The sequence below is a fragment of the Ipomoea nil genome, unplaced genomic scaffold, assembly GCF_001879475.1.
Source record: "Ipomoea nil cultivar Tokyo-kokei standard unplaced genomic scaffold, Asagao_1.1 scaffold3199, whole genome shotgun sequence".
NCBI lineage: Eukaryota > Viridiplantae > Streptophyta > Magnoliopsida > Solanales > Convolvulaceae > Ipomoea > Ipomoea nil.
This window is the reverse complement of record NW_017619627.1, coordinates 1,321,493-1,341,537: the sequence shown is the minus strand read 5'-3', so window position 1 is coordinate 1,341,537 and position 20,045 is coordinate 1,321,493. Positions and strand designations below refer to the sequence as shown.

Here is a 20,045-nt window from a genome sequence, read left to right as displayed (position 1 = left end):
ACAGTGATAGATGGTGTGTTGCATCCTTCATTTGTTTAAGTTCATTTAAAAAAAAAAACACACACAAAAGAAGAGGAAAATCATGTTCGACTGAACATTTCATAGTGAAGAATTCCCCATTGATATGAAAAAGAAAATAAAATAAAATGGTATGAAGAATTTATCACATTAAAATTACTCCTAGTCTCCCATCTAAAGTTCATCTCAACATGTTGTCCACTGACAAAATCGATTTGAACCAAAATCACATAATATTACTCTCAATTAAATATATTTCAACATATTAAACTCTTCCTTTAATTTTTGAAAACACAAAAGCCATTTTATTTGGCCAAAGCATAAAAAGTGAGAGCTAATCACACTTTTTATCTGTCGTCTTTCCGTCTCCTCTTGGCTTGGTTCTTTGTCCTATGTCGTCCAGTTTGTGTGCCTGCGTATTGTTCATTTTCCTGCAGTTCATTTGATAGAAATGAGACATCTAGTCATCAACTCAATAGCAACAGACATAACAAAAATATCTGGCAGAGTTGCAAAGCCTAACCTTCCTTGATTCCTTCCCCGGCCTCTGCTTCTTCAATCCTTTGGCTCTTGTCGTCTCAGTTTTCTTTTGCTGACATTAGTATACAGATAGGAATAGTTAATTTATAAGGCATACCAACTCTATAAACTGATTTCATTGAGTTCCATGGTACAAAGATGGATAAACCTCTCTCTTTGGAGAATGCTCCTCGGCCTCCTCCTCTCCATCAATCTTCCCACGGTCATTGAGCATAAGCTTTAGCCTACCTTCTTTTAGCAATTTCTCAGATCTGGCATGTCTCTAGCATTAAGTAATGTGTCCTTTATTAATCAGTCAAGTAGTCTAGGGGACACACACACACACACACACACACACACACACTATATATATATATATATATATATATATATATATATATATATATATATACACACGGAATATATATTAACACACGCACACACATGTATGTATCAGGGTCAAATGTTCTCTGCATCATGTCAGTATCTTTAAGCATTTGGAAAAACAAGGTTTGCAGGTAGCAGCAGCTAATGAGGAGTATAATTATGAGAATTCATATAAAATATAATTAAGCTATCAGAAGTATTGCTGATCTTTATGCAATCAATTGATTTGACTTGGAAAATTAAAATTTGCAAAATTAAGGCTTACTTTGGAGTTGAGGTGAGCATGCAAGGTTTCACCTGACAAGCATACTACTCTAGGACATATCCGGCACTTGAAAACAGATTTACATTTCAAGATGTACTCTGAATTTCCACAAAGGATATCACGCTCTTCAGACTTAGTTTGACTAATCCTTTTTTGGTCAATTTCAGTTCCAATGTCATCATCACTTGTCAGCAGCCCTGCCAAAAGTAACAATGCCAAAGAATCAGAATAATTGAAATTTTGGAATATAAACTAAGCACTGAAATTATCTGTAATGCAAAGAAGATAAAACTCTGTGATTAGTTAATAGCAACACACATGGAGAAAATTATATACTCCATACCAAAATAATATGGCAAATTGTAAAATTTACTTGGTACTAATGCCACAAACACAAGTGTTTTTTTCAAGTGATATTAAAAGACTACATTTAACTCTTTTAGGCTACCCAACTATTTCTCTATGCAAGTCAAAGTATCTAAATATTTGTAACTCTATTAAGTTTACCTAAACTATGGTAAATTTTAATAATACTTTTTGGCACCTCTAGTTTTAAATGACAAATTATTACCCCTCTCCCTCCACTTACTTATAGAGGCTATAGCCAATATATAGTGGACAACAAACCTGCCCAGCCAATTAACAGTGCATATTAAAGAAGCCAAACTATACAGATGCAGAGATCAACACAATCACTAATCTACCCATTAGTTATAATTAAAATGTAAAGAAGTCTGCAATAGCCAAGAGCAATATATCAAGAAAGCTGCCAATGAATTCATGATACAGAAACCTTTAACGCTACTGTAAATTTGAAGATATTCTACATTAAAACTACAGTTTGATAATAAATTATAATAAGTATAGGAGATAAGTTCATCCTCTCAAATCCCAACTAAATGCTACAAATACACCTACTTCACATAACAATAATATAAAGATAATAAAAGAATGAGAAATTGAGCAAGCAGAAGAATTGCAGATAGCATGACACTTCATTTGCATTATAACAAATCTGCTAACACAAAGCATCATGAAACAGTCACATGGATTTGTTCCCTGGCTGTAGTTATTATAAAAACTCTGGATATAAGAGTATGGAACACTTCTTTTGTATTGTAATAAATATGCAAACACAAAGCATCATGAAGCAGTCACATGGATTTGTTCCCTGGTTGTAATTATTATAAAAACTCTTGACAAAAGAGTAAGGAAGAAACTAAATGCAACAACGAGGGATAACTTCAACTCCCCAACTAAAAGTTCCTTCACTTCTGGATTGTAATGCCATGGGAACACTAAAGAAGTAAATTGAAGAATCCCCAATCAAAAGCACCCAAAGTGCACTAATCTTATCCATAAGGGAAAAGAAAACAATTATTAGAACTGTAAGTGAATGACTAAATCCAACCTGATTTGTCATCCTTAACTTCATTTCCCGAACTATCTTCACTCTCATTTCCTGGATCATAGGGGTAGATAAATACAAAGAAGATGAGAATCCAAAGCCACTAACAAGTCTGCTGACAAAATAACATGAACAAATTAATCCAACTCAGTTACTACAATGGAAGTTATGTTTTAAAGACGGAGATGAAGTGTCAACTAGAGAAAAAGGTCATTGCTTGTGTACCGTACGATTTCTCCCTTAATATGAATTTAACTACCAACCCCTAAATCAATGTTACCAGAGGAAGAGGAATAAAGAGTGCAATATGAACAGATAGAATCAGTCAATAAAAAATTACCGGATGATGAAGAAACAGACACATTTTGTTTTCCCATTTCAGTGACGGCATCATTATCTTTGTGATCATCATCATATTCTTCTTCTGAGTGAATTTCCTGTTCTTCGTCTTCTTCGTCATCATATTCTTCTTCTTCTTCCGTTCCTTCTGCCTCTGCTTCAGAGTCAGAGGAAGATGAAGAAGACTCGGAAGGAGCATCTCTATCACCATGTTCAAGCTTGTAAAATCGCCTTTTTATCATTTTTCTTCTGCTCCTATTATTCACGCCTGCATGTAATGGAAAAATAAAAAATAAAAAAAATCAGTCAAGTGAACGACTGAGCTTAAGTAACCGAACCTCAACAAAGACGAATATGATTGAACTGAAACTCAAAAAAAAAAAAAAAAAAAAAAAAAAAAAAAAAAAAAAAAAAAGACCGAACTGCGTGCAGCAATCTGGAATTGGCAAAATAGCGGTGAATGGAAAAAGTTTTGTAGGGTAGTAATAGCGAACCTGGAAGCAGCGGCGGCTATGTTGTTGCCGGGAGGAGCTAACTGTAAAAGCGAGCACGAGCAAGGTAGGCGGAGCCGCGGAGGAAAAGGAGGGTTTTGGTCAAAATGGTCAAAGCAATGTGTCAACAATTGCGATTCGGCCCATTGCTTGAGTTGGGCGCTGTAATCGGATTTCGCGTGCTGAATATTTTTCCGGAAAATGGTCAAATAGAACTTGAATTTTATACAAAAAAAGGCAATAAGGTCTCTAACTTTTAAAAGTTCCATTAACTTATTATTTTGTGCATTCAAAAAGTAATATGACATTTTTTAAATAAATAATTTAAAAAATTACTAAGGAGCCACTGATACCAAATTGCTTCTTATGTGGGAGGTGTTGGATTCGAGTTTCGATAGAGGCGTAATAGCTTGTAAGTATATTCCCTTTCCTTATAATATAAAAGAAAAATAAAAAAGAGAAGAAGATGGCAACCATATATTTTATTGGGACAACGAAATGAGGCAAGAAGATGGTTGGGACAAAGAAACAAGGCAAGAAGATGGCAACCACGACTGCCATTTTCTCTTCTTTTTTTTTTTAGCCCTCTTCTTTCTTTTCGATGGAGACGAAGAAGGAGGCAAGAAGAAGATGGCAACCATGGTTGTCATCTTCTCTCTTTTCTTTTCTTTTCTTTTCTTTTTTTTTTTTTTGAAAAAAAAAATAGTTCCCCTTCTTCGTCTCCGGTGAAGACAAAGAATGCGACAAGAAGAACTATATATATATATATATTTGAAAAATGCTACAAGTAATTAATATGTTGTTGTGTTTAAATTCATGAAAATAACAAGTTGATAGATTTAATTGCAACTTTTAAAAGTAGAGGGCCTAATTGACTTCTCGTATAAAATTTATGGTGTGTTTGACCATTTTCCCATAGTTTTCTCAAATGTTACTTTTTTTTTTTTTCAATTCCATCCATACATGGCAACCTTATCCAAATTGGTCACGATATTAATTTTGTAATCACATAATTATTACAAATGTCAACTCTCAACAATACAAAAATTCAGTATTTAAACTAATTAACCCTTCTAACCACTACTACCGACCCAAGAATGACAATATATCCTCGTGACTTCAACTTCCTATGTCGCGGTTGAGACTAAGTCATGTCCGTCACTAGGACCAAGAACCGATGCAACTTCCACTTCTTTGAGTAGCATTTGGTTTATCTTAGAGCATTCTCACCAGCTATGCATTTTACACGGGCTTTAAAGTGCCACTAGGAGAGAGAATAACGAAAATGAGAGAGAGAAAAAAAAAAAAAAAAAAAAAAAAAAAAAAAGAGGTCTGATGAAAAAAAAAAAAAAAAAAAAAAAAAAAACAAGGGTTCTGGACCCGCCAGGCCAGGGGGTGCGATCTATGCAGGCCATGCATGCCAGCACAACGCAAATTATGCTGTGCAACCGAATGCACCTTGCAAGGTGCATACGGTTGCAAAATGGTGCCATTTTGGTTAAAAAAACGCGCGTCCCACTTAAAGAAGAAATCAGGTTCGATTTCCGGCAATAGCATTTTTATATATCCAGAAATTCATAACTATATAACCACAATTTCATAACTATATATCCACAATTTCATAACTATATATCCACAGTGAATGAATGAAGTAAAAATCCACAATGAATGAATGAATGAAGTAAAAATCCACAATGAATGAATTAAATATCCACAATATATGATTGAACTAAATATCCACAATGAATGAACTAAATATCCATAAATTCATAACTATATAACCACAATTTCATAACTATATATCCACAATTTCATAACTATATATCCACAGTGAATGAATGAAGTAAAAATCCACAATGAATGAATGAATGAAGTAAAAATTCACAATGAATGAATGAATGAAGTAAAAATCCACAATGAATGAACTAAATATCCACAATATATGATTGAACTAAATATTCACAATGAATGAACTAAATATCCATAATTTCATAACTATATAACCACAATTTCATAACTATATATCCACAATTTCATAACTATATATCCACAATAATGCTATTGCTAAGAGTCGAATCTGATTTTTTTTTAAGTGGAACGCGCGTTTTTAATCAAAACGACGTCGTTTTGAACCGTATGCACCATGCGCATGGTACATTCGGTTGCACAGCATAACTATTGCCAGCACAACCTCTGTTTTCCATTTTCTCTCTCTTGACGGGCCCCATAAAAAAATCAACATTGCAGGAGCACCCCAACTTTTCTCTCTCTTCCATCTCTCTCTCACACAGAAGCCATGTTGTCCTCAAAAACCATAAAAAAAAAAAAAAAAATCATTAATGTAGATGCTCTTAGGGTTTTTCGGCTATACCTTTAAAGCTCATGTCAATTCGATCCAACCTTCCCCATGCCCGATCTTAAGGTTCCCTCTGGATCGGCATGCTTTTGCCTTGGGTCCGATGCACACCTCTTGGGTTTAAAAGCTTGGATTTAGGCTAATATATCTATCACGTATCGTAGTAAATATCATGCTTTTTGTCAAACCACAAGTTTCCTCATTCAAGGTACACTAGGACTTTATACACCAAGACTAATCTTATTCATATCGGATAGGATCTCAAAATTTGGCAAAGCAATAGAAAGAGATCTACAGTATCTCATCCAAACCTTCATGGGTATTGTGGTAAATATCATTTGAGAAAACTTGCACACACACAATTGTTTATTTTTAGAAAATTTTCATGTAACAGCTTTCCAAGCATTTTAAATTGAACTTATTCCATTTGAAAAATTCAATGCAATAAAAATGCGGTTAAATTAATTTTTTTTATAGAAATATTAATATATTAGCTAGTATATTTAAGAGTGAAATTAATTGATAAAACTGAAGTTGCTAACAAGTTACAAATGCTGATTTTGAGCCTCATATCCTATTTCCCAAAAAAAAAAAGTTTTGAGCCTTCATTTTCCAAAACTTGTCAAATCTCACAATCCATTCTCTACTTTGATTATTTGAAAAACTTAATTCACAATAAATATTGTTTTGACCTTGATGAGCCGACCAATAAGAATCATGCCCTTATTCACTTAACCACATTTTAGGCATATTTAGTCAGATTTTGACGTATAGTTTGGACTATTTAAGTATTTAACCTCACTTGTCACTATAAAAGACTCCTCCTTTGGATACTTAAGATTAATAGATTCCTCCTTTTGATGTTTCCTTGACTACTATACTATATATATATTACGTATTCGTTGTAGTATCTATTCATCTACCCATAGTTTCTCAACTTGTTGAAATACAAAGAGTCAATACCTCAATCTCATCATGACCTTTCATGTGAAGGAATCACTACATGTCATCTGAGCACAAGGTGTTTGGCATATATATATATATTATATATATATTAGATACCAAGTTCATATAGCTGTCAGTTTAAGAATAATATAATATTCCAGATCATATGTATTAATATGATTATTGGAATAAGAATTTGTATGTATGTGCTATATATGTATTATTATTACTATATAATCATAAACATAATTGAAGCAAATCTCACGGATTTTGATAATCACAATTTCAACGTGTATAACCATATTAGGAATCATCACACACACATATATATATTTATTCTGATATTGCCCTGCAGATCGGAGAAGCTAGCAGCAGGCCGGGCGTAAGAGATATGGAGGAGTTGCCGGAAAGGGAAGAGAGGAAATGGAGAATAACTGGGAAAGACTTTTCTCAAGAGATGAAGAAGATGGGTTGCATTGCTGCTCCGATGGTGGCCGTCGCGGTTTTCCAGTACCTCCTGCAAGTTGCGTCGGTGATGATGGTCGGCCATCTCGGCCAACTCTCTCTCTCTAGCGTCGCCATTGCCACTTCTCTCACTAACGTCACCGGCTTCAGTCTTCTTGTAATCATAACTTCATACCCTACTTAGAACCTTATTTGCAGGCATGATCGATGAAGAAATTTGTTGTTGTTTATTACAGTCCGGGCTGGTTGGTGGTCTGGAGACCCTTTGCGGGCAGGCTTATGGAGCGCAGCAATATCACAAGCTCAGTGTTTACACTTACAGTGCTATAATCTCTCTATTCCTGGTGGCTATGCCGGTTTCTGTGTTGTGGGTTTTCATGGATAAATTACTGGTTTTAGTGGGGCAAGAACCCTCCATCGCCATTGAAGCGAAGAAATACTCGTTGTGGCTTATTCCTGCACTGTTCGGGGGAGCTATTCAGAAGCCACTGGTTCGGTACCTGCAGACTCAGAGCGTGACCCGTCCGCTGCTCTTAAGCTCCTTGGCCGCTCTTTGTTTCCACGTTCCAGTTTGCTGGGCTATGATATACAAGTTTGGGTTGGGAAACAAAGGGGCAGCCATAGCCTTCAGCTTGGCTAACTGGTTATACATTGTGATCCTTGTGGTTTATGTCAGATATTCCAGTTCGTGTGAGAAGAGCCGAGCTGTTCCCTCCATGGAATCTTTTCGGGTTATCGGGCAGTTCTTTCGCCTTGCCATTCCTTCTGCTGTTATGGTTTGGTAATTCCTTACTGGTTTTTGTCAATCCCAGCCTCGGGTTATGATATCGTTTCTTGATTTTGTTCTGCTTTTTGATGTCTTCTGCAGTCTTAAATGGTGGTCGCTTGAGTTACTTATTTTGCTTTCTGGGTTGTTGCCTAACCCAAAACTTGAGACATCGGTGCTGTCAATATGGTAAAACTCTCTACTGCTTAATTATGTCACTACTTTTTGTCAAATATATGGAAGTTGTATGTGATGATTTCTCATTTTCTTGGGGTTTTGTTTGATCAGCTTAACAATCTCTACATTACACTTCACAGTAGCGTATGGATTTGGAGCTGCTGCAAGGTTTGGTTATATTCATGCCCATTTCTTTAAGTGATGAGTGGTTTGTGATTTTAGGCTTTTAGCCAGCAAATATTATAGGGAGATAAACTGGTTTAGGTTAATCATAGCTGATTGATATACAAGTTTGACCTCGCGGGAGAGAGCTATTTGCTTTCATGATTTGAGTCTGATAGCTATGTACAATCTAGACAAATAATTACCTCCTTATGATTCTTTGCTGGCTAGATCACAAGAAAACCAATATAATAAATAAATCTCCCCCACTGAATGAAACTTGTACTCCGTAACGTTGCTATTATCAAGTCAACTGATCACTTGAATGAAATTATCCCTATTGTCCTATATATTCAAGCTGGCCCATTTCGAGACGACCAGAATACGACTACAACTTGGCTTAGCCATCGGTTTAGGTTTTTAGTTAAAACCGAACACTCACTCAAGTACAAATTCACATTTGCAGCACCCGAGTTTCGAACGAGTTGGGGGCTGGGAATCCACACAAGGCTCGACTTGCAGCCTGCACCGTGATGTTTGTCGCAGCCGTGGAGACTCTCACAGTATCCGCAGCTCTGTTTCTCTGCCGGCGTTTTGTGGGGCGAGCCTACAGCAGCGAGAAGCAAGTGGTGGATTACATTGCAGCAATGGGGCTTCTTCTCTGCATCTCCATTGTCACTGACAGCTTCCAAGCAGTCATTTCTGGTAAGTCAATTGTGTTTAATTTATTATTGCTGTGGATTCTGCTATTTCTTGAGTCACAGTTTTAGTACTTGAATTCATAACCTGCAGGCATTGCAAGGGGGAGTGGGTGGCAGCATATTGGGGCGTATGTGAATCTGGGGGCGTTTTATCTGATTGGAATTCCAGTTTCTCTAGTTCTGGGATTCCTTCTGCACCAGAGAGCAAAAGGGTTCTGGATTGGAATAGTAATTGGTTCCGCTGTGCAGGCTGCTGTTCTATCCACCATAACAGCCTTCACTGACTGGCAAAAACAGGTCGATACAACCCTATACCAGATATTATAAATAAGTTCTTTTTATAGTACCGGGTACAGTAAAACATACTCTCACATGGGCCTAGGGGTGAGCATAATTATAAAACCACTGACGAAATTGATAACCGAAAGCTAAATTAGAAAATTTGATTTTAGTCTGTTATCAGTTATTAGTTATATAAAAAAAAATTTAATGAATTGGTTATTTGTCAAAAACAATGATCACCAAAATAACTAAAGATCCTATCCTTCTCACGGATTGAGACCCATAAAACGGTTTCACACCAGTGTTATCTTAATTTATTTATATATATATATATATATATATATATATATATATATAGAGAGAGAGAGAGAGAGAGAGAGGTTATTTAGAGTTTAGGTTAACATTAACCCTAATGCCTTGCCCAACCCAAATGAGTATTTTATTAATATTAAATGTGTTATGACATTCAGTTTTTGGGTAATTGATCGAAAATCAAAGTTTAATTTTTGGTCGGTTATATCTATATTATTGGTTAATTATAATGATTAAAAATAATTATCAATTATTTGAGGTGCTTTTGATTCAAACATTGAAATCAGAATGGTAAAAGAAATCAAATACTTTGGTCTTTGTAATGGTATTGGATTTAGGTAAAAAGAGTCTCTTTGTTTGGTAGGAAATAAAAATTAGAATCAAAATAATTAATTAACTACAATAAAAATAAATAAATATCTTTATATATATGAATGGTTCACATGCAAAACTGCAAAAGGTCCCCAGGTGAAAAGTGGAGTGAAACCTTAGTCGTTGATCTAGATTAATTAGATCAATAGCTCAAAATGAAGGGTTTTTTTTTTTTTTTTTAAACGCGCTTCTTAAAAACATAGATGTGAATGATCTTAAATGTCTCGAACTGATACACTTTAAGTATTGAACTTATGTACCTTAAGTCGAATTTATGCACCTCAAGTCTCGAACTGATGCACCTTAAGTTTTCGAACTTATGTACCTTAAGTATTGAACTTATGCACCTCAAGTCTCGAACTGATGCACCTTAATTAAGTCTTCAAACTTATGTACCTTAAGTTTTGAACTGATGCACTTAAGTGTCAAAATTATGCACCTTAAGTACTGAACTGATGCACCTTAAGTTTCGAAGTGATACACCTTAAGTACTGAAGTGTTGCACCGTAAGTTTCAAATTGATGCACCTTAAGCTTCGAACTTATGCATCTTAAATTGGAAAATAATGCACCTTAAACTTTAAATTTATGCACCTAGAGTATGGAAGTCGTATTCCTAATTAATCAAAGTTATGTGCCTTACGTGTTAAATTCATACACCTTAAGCTGGAAACTGATGCACCTTAAGCTTGAAATTTATGCACATACTGTAAGTTGTGCACCTTAAGAGTTAAATTGATCCACCTTAAGCTTTAAACATATATATGCACCTTAAACTATAAACTTTTGCACATTAAGGGTGTGTTTGGAAACCCGGAAAATGATTTCTGGAAATCATTTTCTGTGTTTCATGTGTTTGGTAAGCAAAGGAAAATTTAAGTCAACGGAAAATAAAGTTTGGTCAAAGGAAAATGAGCTTGTTTTTCCGGAAAACAACTTCCCCCATTTTTTTGGGGGAAGTCATTTTCCGGCTGCTGAAAACAAGCTATCGCGGAAATCAGATCTGGCATCGTAGCTCTATTCTTCTCGCCATTGCGGAAACCAGATCTGGCATTGTAACTCTGTTCTTCTCGCTATCACGGAAACCAAATCTGGCATCGCAGCTCTGTTCTTCTCGGCGGCCTTGGCCGACGTCATCGTTGTTTTGATTGAAGAGAACTTCGAGAAGGTCGGCCAAGATTGCACAGCTCTCGTCGATTTCTATTTGCTAAAGCTTGATTAATCATCTTTTGGATTGATTAATTGAATTCTAGCTTGTTCCTGTTCGCTAAAGACCGAAGAGAACAAGCGTGTTTTTTTTTTTTTAATTTAATAAATAATGTTATTTTTAATATGATTATACATATTTTATATTTTAAATAAAAATATTAAAATATTTAATTATACAATTTTACTCATTTTCCGGAAAATAAACCAAACACACAAAGACAGTTTTCTGTTGTGCATCCAAACACCGGAAAAGAAAATGTTTTCTGGAAAATGACTCATTTTCCAGAAAACATTTTCCAGAAGTCATTTTCCTGCTTTCCAAACGGACCCTAAGTTATAAATTTACGCACCTTAAGTTATGAATTTACGCACCTTAAGCTTTAAACTTAAGCACCTTAAGTTTTAAACTTAGGCACGTAAATCTATAAACTTACGTACCTTAAACTATAAACTTACACCTTAAGCTATTAACTTACACACTTTAAACTTTAAACTTACGCATCTTAAGCTTTAAACTTACGCAAAATTATCATAATGCCACTAATTTTTTTTTTTTTTCATTCTAGACTGTTGATTTTGGCTAGATCAATGACTAAGATTTCATCTCATTTTTTACCTGAGAACTCCTTCGCATTTGATCTATAGTGTGTGTGTGTGTGTATGTATTAAAGTTTCATATTTAATGCATGGATACTGACCATTTTATTTTGTATTTTTAATTTTATTCTCTTTCTATTTTTTAATAGTAGGGGAAGAAAAGAGTTAATACCCAATTTGGTCCTCAATTGTAGTGATATTTTTGATTTAGTCCTAAACGACTTTTTGTGCTTGATTAGGTTATCGATTTTGATTGTTTTACTCAATTAATATGAAAAAGGTAATGGCCTGTTTGGTAAAAAATTGGCCTATAGGCCAATTTTGACTTATTTGAACACTATTAATTATTTGATTTAGTTAAAATATCTATATAAATGCTTGGTTAATTAGCTTTTTGCAACTCCAAAAGGCTAAAATTCAAAAAGTTACTCCAAACAACTTTTTTAATTAGCTTTTTGAGAAAAGAAATTATATCAAACAGTTATCAGCTAACAGCTAATTTACCAAACATTTTTCTACAAGCAGCTAATGTTATCAACTATTTATACCCTCTAATGTATTTTATAATTTCATAAGATCGTAAGAATTTGAATCTAATAGTAAGATATCAAAAGCAAACAAAGTAATGAATATTAATTTCCATAGTAGGTACAAAGTCTCAAACTAAATACAACCTTACTTTTCGGTCCATTATTAATTTTAATGAACAATTTAAGATTTTGTAATTGTCAAATTAATTGATCAATTTTCCAAGAATTGTCTCTATTGTGATAGTGTAGGAGTATATTTATATGTTATTTTTGCAGGCGACAAAGGCCGAGGAAAGGATATCAGAAGGCAGAGAATCCCAGGACAAGTCTAGTCGTTAATGTCTGCGCTCACCTTAAATTTCGATACACTTCTGTATTATTATCCGATGATAAAAGTGGCATGATATGATTGACTTACAATTATTTTTTAATCATTTTCATGCAACGACAAACGATAGACGAGTGACGACAACACATAGTTATCGCCAGAACTCAGACAAAGAGCTCAGAAGTAAGAACACGTAAAGATTTCAATGTTTTTTGCCTAGCCGAGTTATTCAAGTAATCGATCAATCAATATGTAATTTTGTTTTTAATGATAAAATAAAAATTGATAAAAACACCTTATTTATTATTATTATTATTATTATTATTATTATTATTATTATTAAACTTAGATAAGTTTGTTATTTTGTTAATTTCGTAATCATAAAATTACAAGTTTGAATGGTGAGGGCAGTCTATTAGCTTTCTTGGCTTGAGCTAATCAACTATGATCAATTTAACTAGATTCGTAATTGTGAATTTTTCTCATCACAAAAAAAAAAAAAAAAAAAAAAGATTTCTTTCAAATGTCGAATCAAAAATTGTAGAATAAATTTCATTTTTAGTAGCGAAAATGATCATTCTAATTCTTTAATTATTATTAGAACTATATTATTCATATTAGTATTAGGACTATATTATTCATATTAGACTAGGACTATATTATTCGTGTTAGACTAGGATTCTATCTAGCATCTCTATATATTCGCTCTTTGTACTCTCAGACATTATTGTTGAATACAACACAATTATATTCTCATCTGGTATCAGTTAGCTAGAGTTTTTCGATGGCATCGAACCAAACTAATTTCTTGTAAAGACACGGAGTCACCTCGCTTCGTAGCAGTAGCCGATGGCATAGAACCAAGATACACCGTATGAGAAGCGATCTAGTCAACGACGTGGCATTGATGATCCATGTCAAATTTGTAAACGTTTTGGTCACGCGGGAGCCAATTGTTTTTGACGCTATGATGATCCTTGTCAAATTTGTAAACGTTTTGGTCACACGGGAGCCAATTGTTTTTGGCGCTATGATGATCCTTGTCAAATTTTTAAATGTTTTGGTCACACGGGAGCCAACTGTTTTCGGCATTATTCACGGGCTCTAGGTTTTCAGGCTAATGTGGCCGTCTCTGGTGATAATGGTGATTCCCGCGGTCCTCATCAGTGGTTCCCTGACACTGGTGCTACAGATCATGCTACGCCTGATTCTTCTTTGATGACTTCTGCGACACGTTATGATGGTCCGGAGTCTCTGCGAGTTGGCAGTGTTACATGTTTGCCTATTGTTAATGTTGGTTCCGCTTCGCTAGCTACTGATTCTAGGTCTTTTAAGTTACATGATGTTTTACATGTCCCTGGACTCTCTTCTTCTCTATTGTCTGTCCAGCGTTTTGGGCAAAAGACAATAATGTTTTCTTTGAGTTTCACCCCCTTTGTTTCTATGTGAAGGACATTTTGACCAGGAAAGTTCTTTTTAAGGGACATGCGTCTGGGAGTCTCTACACATGACCTGCGTCCTCCTCAGCTCCTGGTGCGTTTGTTGTTGCGCGATCCTCTTACGTTTGGCACATGCGATATTCAGAAAACCCGATTTCCTGTCTTAAGAACCTGACTCAAATTAGAAGCTAATTTCTCCCTTTTTAGAATGGCTCCAGTGGCTACATTTATGTTAAGTCTGGTCGGGGGTTGGGGCATCCTCATTCTCGAGTCTTACGTAAAATTTTAACGTCTTCGTCTATTGGTACATTTAATTCTAGTGATCTTCCCAATGTCTGTTCCTCTTGTCAATTGGAAAAACCCTCTCGTTTTCCTTTGACTCGTGTCGAAACTACTAGTACGCATCTTTTGGAATTAATTTATTCAGATATTTGGGGCCCGATGCCAGTACTTTCTGCGTCTGGCTATAAATATTTTGTGTTGTTTGTGGATGATTACACTCGTTATATATGGCATTATCCCATGCGTGCTAAATCTGATTTGTATGCTATATTTGATAAGTTTTGGTCACTCGTTGAACGTTCTTTTTCTTGCAAGATTATTTCCTTTCAATCTGATTTAGGGGGAGAATATAAAAAGCTTGGTTCCACTCTTGCTTCGCTGGGTATTCGCCACAGGCAATCCTGTGAGTATACTCACGAGCAAAATGGTCGAGTTGAACGCAGACATCGTCATGTTGTTGAGACAGGGCTGTCTTTAATGGCTCAAGCATCTGTCCCGTCTCGTTTTTGGGACTATGCTTTTGAAACTGCTGTGTATCTAATTAATAAAATGCATACTCGTGTTCTGTCTGACGAGTCCCCTCACTTCCGTTTACATCGATCTCCCCCGTCCTACTCTTACTTGCAAGTGTTTGGCTGTTTGTGCTTTCCTGTCCTACGTCCTTATAACCGCAATAAACTCCAGTTTCGTTCATCTCCCTGTGTCTTTCTAGGCTACCCTCCGTCTTATCGTGGCTATCGCCAAGGTTTTTATCTGTCGCCACGTGCGATTCGATGAGACTGTGTTTCTCTTTATTTCTCCTATTGCCTCGCTGGTTGCTACACCGCGTTCCGAACCGTGGGCTACTGCACCAATTGTGACGGGCCAAGGAAGTGATGTCCCGACCACGGTTACTGATGGCGCTCGGCAGATTCACGAGCCCATGGCGACTTTTGGCGGTGATGCGGGTCACGGTCACGAGCAGTCCGCATCGAGTGAGCGAGCTGTCTCGGACCAGCAGGTTGAGCAGCGCGGCAAGCCGCATCGAGGACGTGCTACTCCGCCTCCTCGGTCGCATAACATGAACACTCGCAGCTCTGACCCGCATCAACATGTTGCCTTAACCACTATTTCCACTATATTGCCTGAGCCTACCTGTTACTCTCAGGCGGTCAAATTTCCTGAGTGGCGTGATGCAATGGACGCGGAGTTCAATGCCTTGGTCCATAATCATACGTGACGTCTCGTTCCATCTCAACCAGGTATGAATGTTGTTGGTTGCAAGTGGGTTTTCAGAACCAAACGGAAGGTCGATGGTTCAATAGACCGTCATAAAGCAAGGTTAGTAGCCAAGGGTTTTAATCAAGTTGCTGGAGAGGACTTTTTTGAGACCTTTAGTCCTGTGGTTAAGCCCACTACGGTTCGTCTTCTCTTATCTTTAGCCGTATCTCGTGGGTGGTCTATTCGCCAGTTGGATATTCATAACGCCTTTTTAAATGGCGAGCTAGCTGAAACTATTTACATGCGACAGCCACCTGGTTATGAGGATAAGTCGTTACCTAATCATGTATGTTTGCTTAAAAAATCTCTATACGGTCTCAAACAGGCTCCACGTGCATGGTTCACAAGGCTACATGATTTTCTTGTCTTTGTGGGATTCTCGCCTTCTAAGACGGATGTGTCTCTTTTTATCTATTCTTGTGACAATATTCGTCTTTATTTCTTGGTGTATGTTGATGACATTTTAATTATGGATTCTGACTCAGATCGTGTTACTGCTCTTATTGATAAATTAGCACTTGAATTTAAGGTTCGTGATATGGGTGTGCCTTCTTTCTTCCTGGGAATAGAAACTGTCCCGTTATCTGGCGGTATGATTTTATCCCAACAACGGTACATGAAGGATATTCTCAAACGTGTTGGCATGGTGGACTGCAAGCCAGTAATCACGCCTGTCTCTTCTGCGAAAATCACAGATGACGTGGCCGTTTCCTATGCCGATCCAACACAATACAGGATTCTTGCTGGTGCTCTCCAGTATCTTACGGTAACTCGTCCGGATCTATCTTATGCTGTTAATCTATTGTGTCAACATATGCATGCTCCCACTACTACAGACTGGGCCTCTCTAAAGAGAGTCATGCGATATGTCAAAGGCACCCTGAATCTTGGCCTGCGTATTTCTCGGTCTACATCTATGGATATTCATGCCTATTCTGACTCAGATTGGGCTGGCGATCCGAATGATCGCAAATCTACTAGTGACTTTGCTGTGTTCTTGGGTAGTAATCTTATATCTTGGGTTTGTCGGAAGCAACGGACTGTTGCACGTTCTTCGACTGAAGTAGAATACAAGGGACTCGCTGATGTATCTGTAGAAGTTACATGGCTCGTTTCTCCGTTACATGAAATCGGCATCCCGCCTGCGTCTCCTCCTCGACTATGGTGTGATAATTTGGGAGCTACTTATTTATGTGCCAATCTAGTGTTTCATGCCCGCACGAAGCACATTGAGATTGACTATCATTTTGTTCGCGATAAAGTAGCCAAAAAGGAGTTAGAGGTGCACTTTATTTCAACCAAGGGTCAACTAGTGGATATTTTCACAAAGTCTCTGTCGTCTCTTTGTATTAGGACTATATTATTCATATTAGTATTAGGACTATATTATTCATATTAGACTAGGACTATATTATTCGTGTTAGAGTAGGATTCTATCTAGTATCTCTATATATTCGCTCCCTGTACTCTCAGACATTATTATTGAATACAACACAATTATATTCTCATCATTATATCTATTATTACTTTTCATTTCTCATTTTTATTATAGTAAATTTTTTGTCTTTAAATTTGTTAGATTGTTAAAATATCATTTTACTAATAATTGAGAATCGAAAAGATTGACATGAAACTATTTTTTAAAATTATTCTATGAGTTGCAGTAATTTGAGCAGATACATTGAATCTAGGATAATTATTTATTACTTAGGACAAAAGTTATAATACTTATTATATAAAATTTAATACCGATTTGAAATAAATAAATTGTTACTGCCAACTATATGTAATGTGATAACACTTTTATTATCATTTCAAATAGGCAATCACCGAATCAAATCTCGATAGTAGAGACATAAATTTTTTGGGCTGAGAATGTTTGAGAAAACATAGAACAAATACTACCAAGGTTGCAAAGAATCATGAGTGTTCTAAAAAAATATATTATAGTACTTATATATGAAATGTTACTTATGAAAAAAATTATAATACATATTGTTTAAAATAAATTTGATTGTTATTCATAATAAATATTATAATACTTATAGATTCCGTAGAGGAATCCCTTCATTTAACGGTGCCCAGTGTACATAAAAGAATGTTTTGATTTTATATCCGTCAAGATTGATACGGGTTCACAACACCTAATTATAATAGTAACTTGGACTAAAAATATTGAGAATATTTATAGTGTAAGATTTAAAATAAATCATAACATAATAAAGGCAATTTTGAGAAAGATTTTTTTTGTATTGGCAAAAGGATATTATAATAGGAATTACAAATATAACTCTCTATTTCTCACTAAGGATTTTTGCTATGCTAATGGGATGAATTGAATAAATGAAGAGATGTTGCCATTTATAGCAACCCAAGTGCCTAGAGATTTGCAAGCATTTACAAGGTGTTTGGTTGGAAGGAAGGAATTAGGAGGGAAAGAAATTGTAATTCGGTGGGAATAAAGTATGAATTCAAAGTACAATGTTTGGTATGCAGGAATAAGATTACATGAAATTGAATGAAAGAAGTGATATAATGACTAAAATATCTTTATGTACTAATAATAATAATAATGATAATATTGATGTGTTTATTTGGTTTCCAACTTGAGTGGAGCATGAAAGCAACTTACATACTGGGTAGAGGCTAGAGATGAGCAATCAAATTTAGCCTCCAACTCTGCGTATAGGTGAGGGCAAAAATGTCTTCAAACTCTTTTTTTTTCTCCCATTTAACACGGAATTGTAATTTTTTGGGCAATAATCTGAATTCTTATTCAGCGAAAAAGAGAATTGTAATTCCCTCCAACCAAACAACGTAATTGTGACCTCCATTGAATTTCAATAACTATGGCTAAATTAAGGTGAACCAAATAGACCATTAATGAAAACAATAAATGCAAATCTGATCTTCTTCTCCAAGTAATTCTCCTTAGTCAACTTTAGCCCAACCATTTACTCCTCAAACTTAGCTCAAGCTCAAACCTTAAAAGCATTTGTTTCTCCAAAACTTAGCTCAAACCTGATTTTATTCTTTACAATATCCAATAAGTTACTTTGTACTAACCAGAAACTCAGAAAGAGTGGTGAAACTTTGTAGCAGAGGGGGTGATGGAAGGAGAAGAGCCGCTGCTTCAAGAAAACACGGAAAGGGCATCCATGGCGGAAGAGGCGGCGGCGGCACTACTTCCACCGCCAGAGGCGGGAAAGGCGGTGGTGGGTCGCAAGGCTTTCGTCGGAGAGTTGAAAGAGGCTAGTCACATAGCCCTGCCAATGATTATCGTGACAGTGTCGCAGTATCTCCTGCGCACTTCTCCCATGCTAATGTTAGGGCATCTCGGCGAGCTCCCGCTCTCCAGCGCCTCCATCGCCACTTCTCTCTGCAACGTCACCGGCTACAGCCTCCTCGTAAGCACTATTCCATCGTTTAATCCTAATTTTGAATCTCCATTCTTGAATCGATTTGAGCTAGCTAATCGAACGTATGTTTGAAATCACGAAACAGTTCGGAATGTCCAGCGCGCTGGAGACGCTGTGCGGGCAGGCATACGGAGCAGGACAGTATCGAAAACTAGGAGCGTTTACCTACGGCGCCATTCTCTGTCTCTTCCTGGTTTGTATTCCCGTCTCGATACTCTGGATTTTCGCCGGAAAATTGCTCAGATTAATCGGTCAAGATCCTTCGATCGCGGCGGAGGCCGGAAAGTACGCGATTTGGCTGATTCCCACGCTGTTTCCTTACGCGATTCTCCAGTCTCTGGTTCGCTACCTGCAAACTCAGAGCTTGATCTTTCCAATGATGTGGACCGCCGTCGCAGCTCTCGGCCTCCAGCTGCCGATTTGCTGGGCTTTCATCTTCAAGCTCAACTTAGGGAGCGCCGGAGCCGCGTTATCAATCGGCGTTTCTTATTGGTTTAATGTCATTTTGATTCTGCTTTATGTCAAGTACTCGTCAACCTGCAAGAAAAGCCATGCCTCTCTTTCTACAGAGGTTTACTCAACTATGGGGGAGTTCTTTCGCTTTGCTGTCCCCTCTGCTGTAATGGTCTGGTAAATAACACCATTTCAATTTCATTTTCATCTCTGATCTTTACATGTGCATTAGCAGAATAATAAAACAGTGCTTTCATTCTCCATAAATTGCTGTAGTTTGGAATGGTGGTCATTTGAGCTGATTGTGCTGTTATCTGGGATCTTGCCAAATCCAAAACTGGAGACTTCTGTGCTAGCTATATGGTATGCTTCTCATCTCTTTATTATTATTTCTTTTTTCCTATTTTTCTTTTTTTGAGTGACGAGGGAAACACAACATTAACTATCTGAGGCTGTGCACCAGATAAACCATGCCTTGTGTCGACCCTAGCCAACAAAAGATCACACAAAAGTAAATCAACTTACAGTATCCATAGTTGGCCTTATAACTTAACCAGCAAAAGA

General features: G+C 36.5%; 3 protein-coding genes across 6 annotated transcripts in view; 2 read left to right on the top strand and 1 right to left on the bottom strand.

The window, feature by feature from the left end:
• Window positions 1–97: 97 nt before the first annotated feature.
• On the bottom strand, window positions 98–3,703 carry LOC109168555 (stress response protein NST1-like). Of its 3 annotated transcripts, none has more exons than XM_019317609.1 (7): window positions 3,431–3,703; window positions 2,938–3,191; window positions 2,601–2,651; window positions 1,190–1,386; window positions 707–820; window positions 542–610; window positions 98–449 (listed from the first exon to the last, which is right to left on the bottom strand). In XM_019317609.1, exons 1-7 carry the CDS (start codon window positions 3,694–3,696, stop codon window positions 366–368), a joined length of 1,035 nt encoding a protein of 344 aa, XP_019173154.1. In that variant the 5' UTR covers window positions 3,697–3,703; the 3' UTR covers window positions 98–365. The 3 variants fall into 3 exon arrangements, with proteins under 3 accessions (XP_019173154.1, XP_019173155.1, XP_019173156.1); XM_019317610.1 differs by having other exon boundaries at window positions 2,938–3,204; window positions 3,431–3,523; XM_019317611.1 differs by having other exon boundaries at window positions 2,938–3,214; window positions 3,434–3,472.
• A 3,412-nt stretch (window positions 3,704–7,115) lies between these two features.
• On the top strand, window positions 7,116–12,736 carry LOC109168554 (protein DETOXIFICATION 14-like). The gene is made up of 7 exons (XM_019317608.1): window positions 7,116–7,350; window positions 7,430–7,974; window positions 8,062–8,148; window positions 8,248–8,304; window positions 8,765–9,003; window positions 9,091–9,296; window positions 12,577–12,736. Exons 1-7 carry the CDS (start codon window positions 7,120–7,122, stop codon window positions 12,637–12,639), a joined length of 1,428 nt encoding a protein of 475 aa, XP_019173153.1. The 5' UTR covers window positions 7,116–7,119; the 3' UTR covers window positions 12,640–12,736.
• A 5,831-nt stretch (window positions 12,737–18,567) lies between these two features.
• Window positions 18,568–20,045, top strand: part of LOC109168532 (protein DETOXIFICATION 14-like) — a 94,261-nt gene continuing 92,783 nt past the window's right edge. The window contains exons 1-3 of one of the 2 annotated variants that reach the window (XM_019317584.1): window positions 18,608–19,016; window positions 19,114–19,658; window positions 19,758–19,844. In XM_019317584.1, coding sequence (XP_019173129.1) covers window positions 18,720–19,016; window positions 19,114–19,658; window positions 19,758–19,844 — 929 coding nt within the window. In that variant the 5' untranslated portion in view covers window positions 18,608–18,719. Of the gene's footprint in view, window positions 19,017–19,113; window positions 19,659–19,757; window positions 19,845–20,045 lie in introns of both variants that reach the window. The other variant, XM_019317585.1, reaches the window with a different exon arrangement.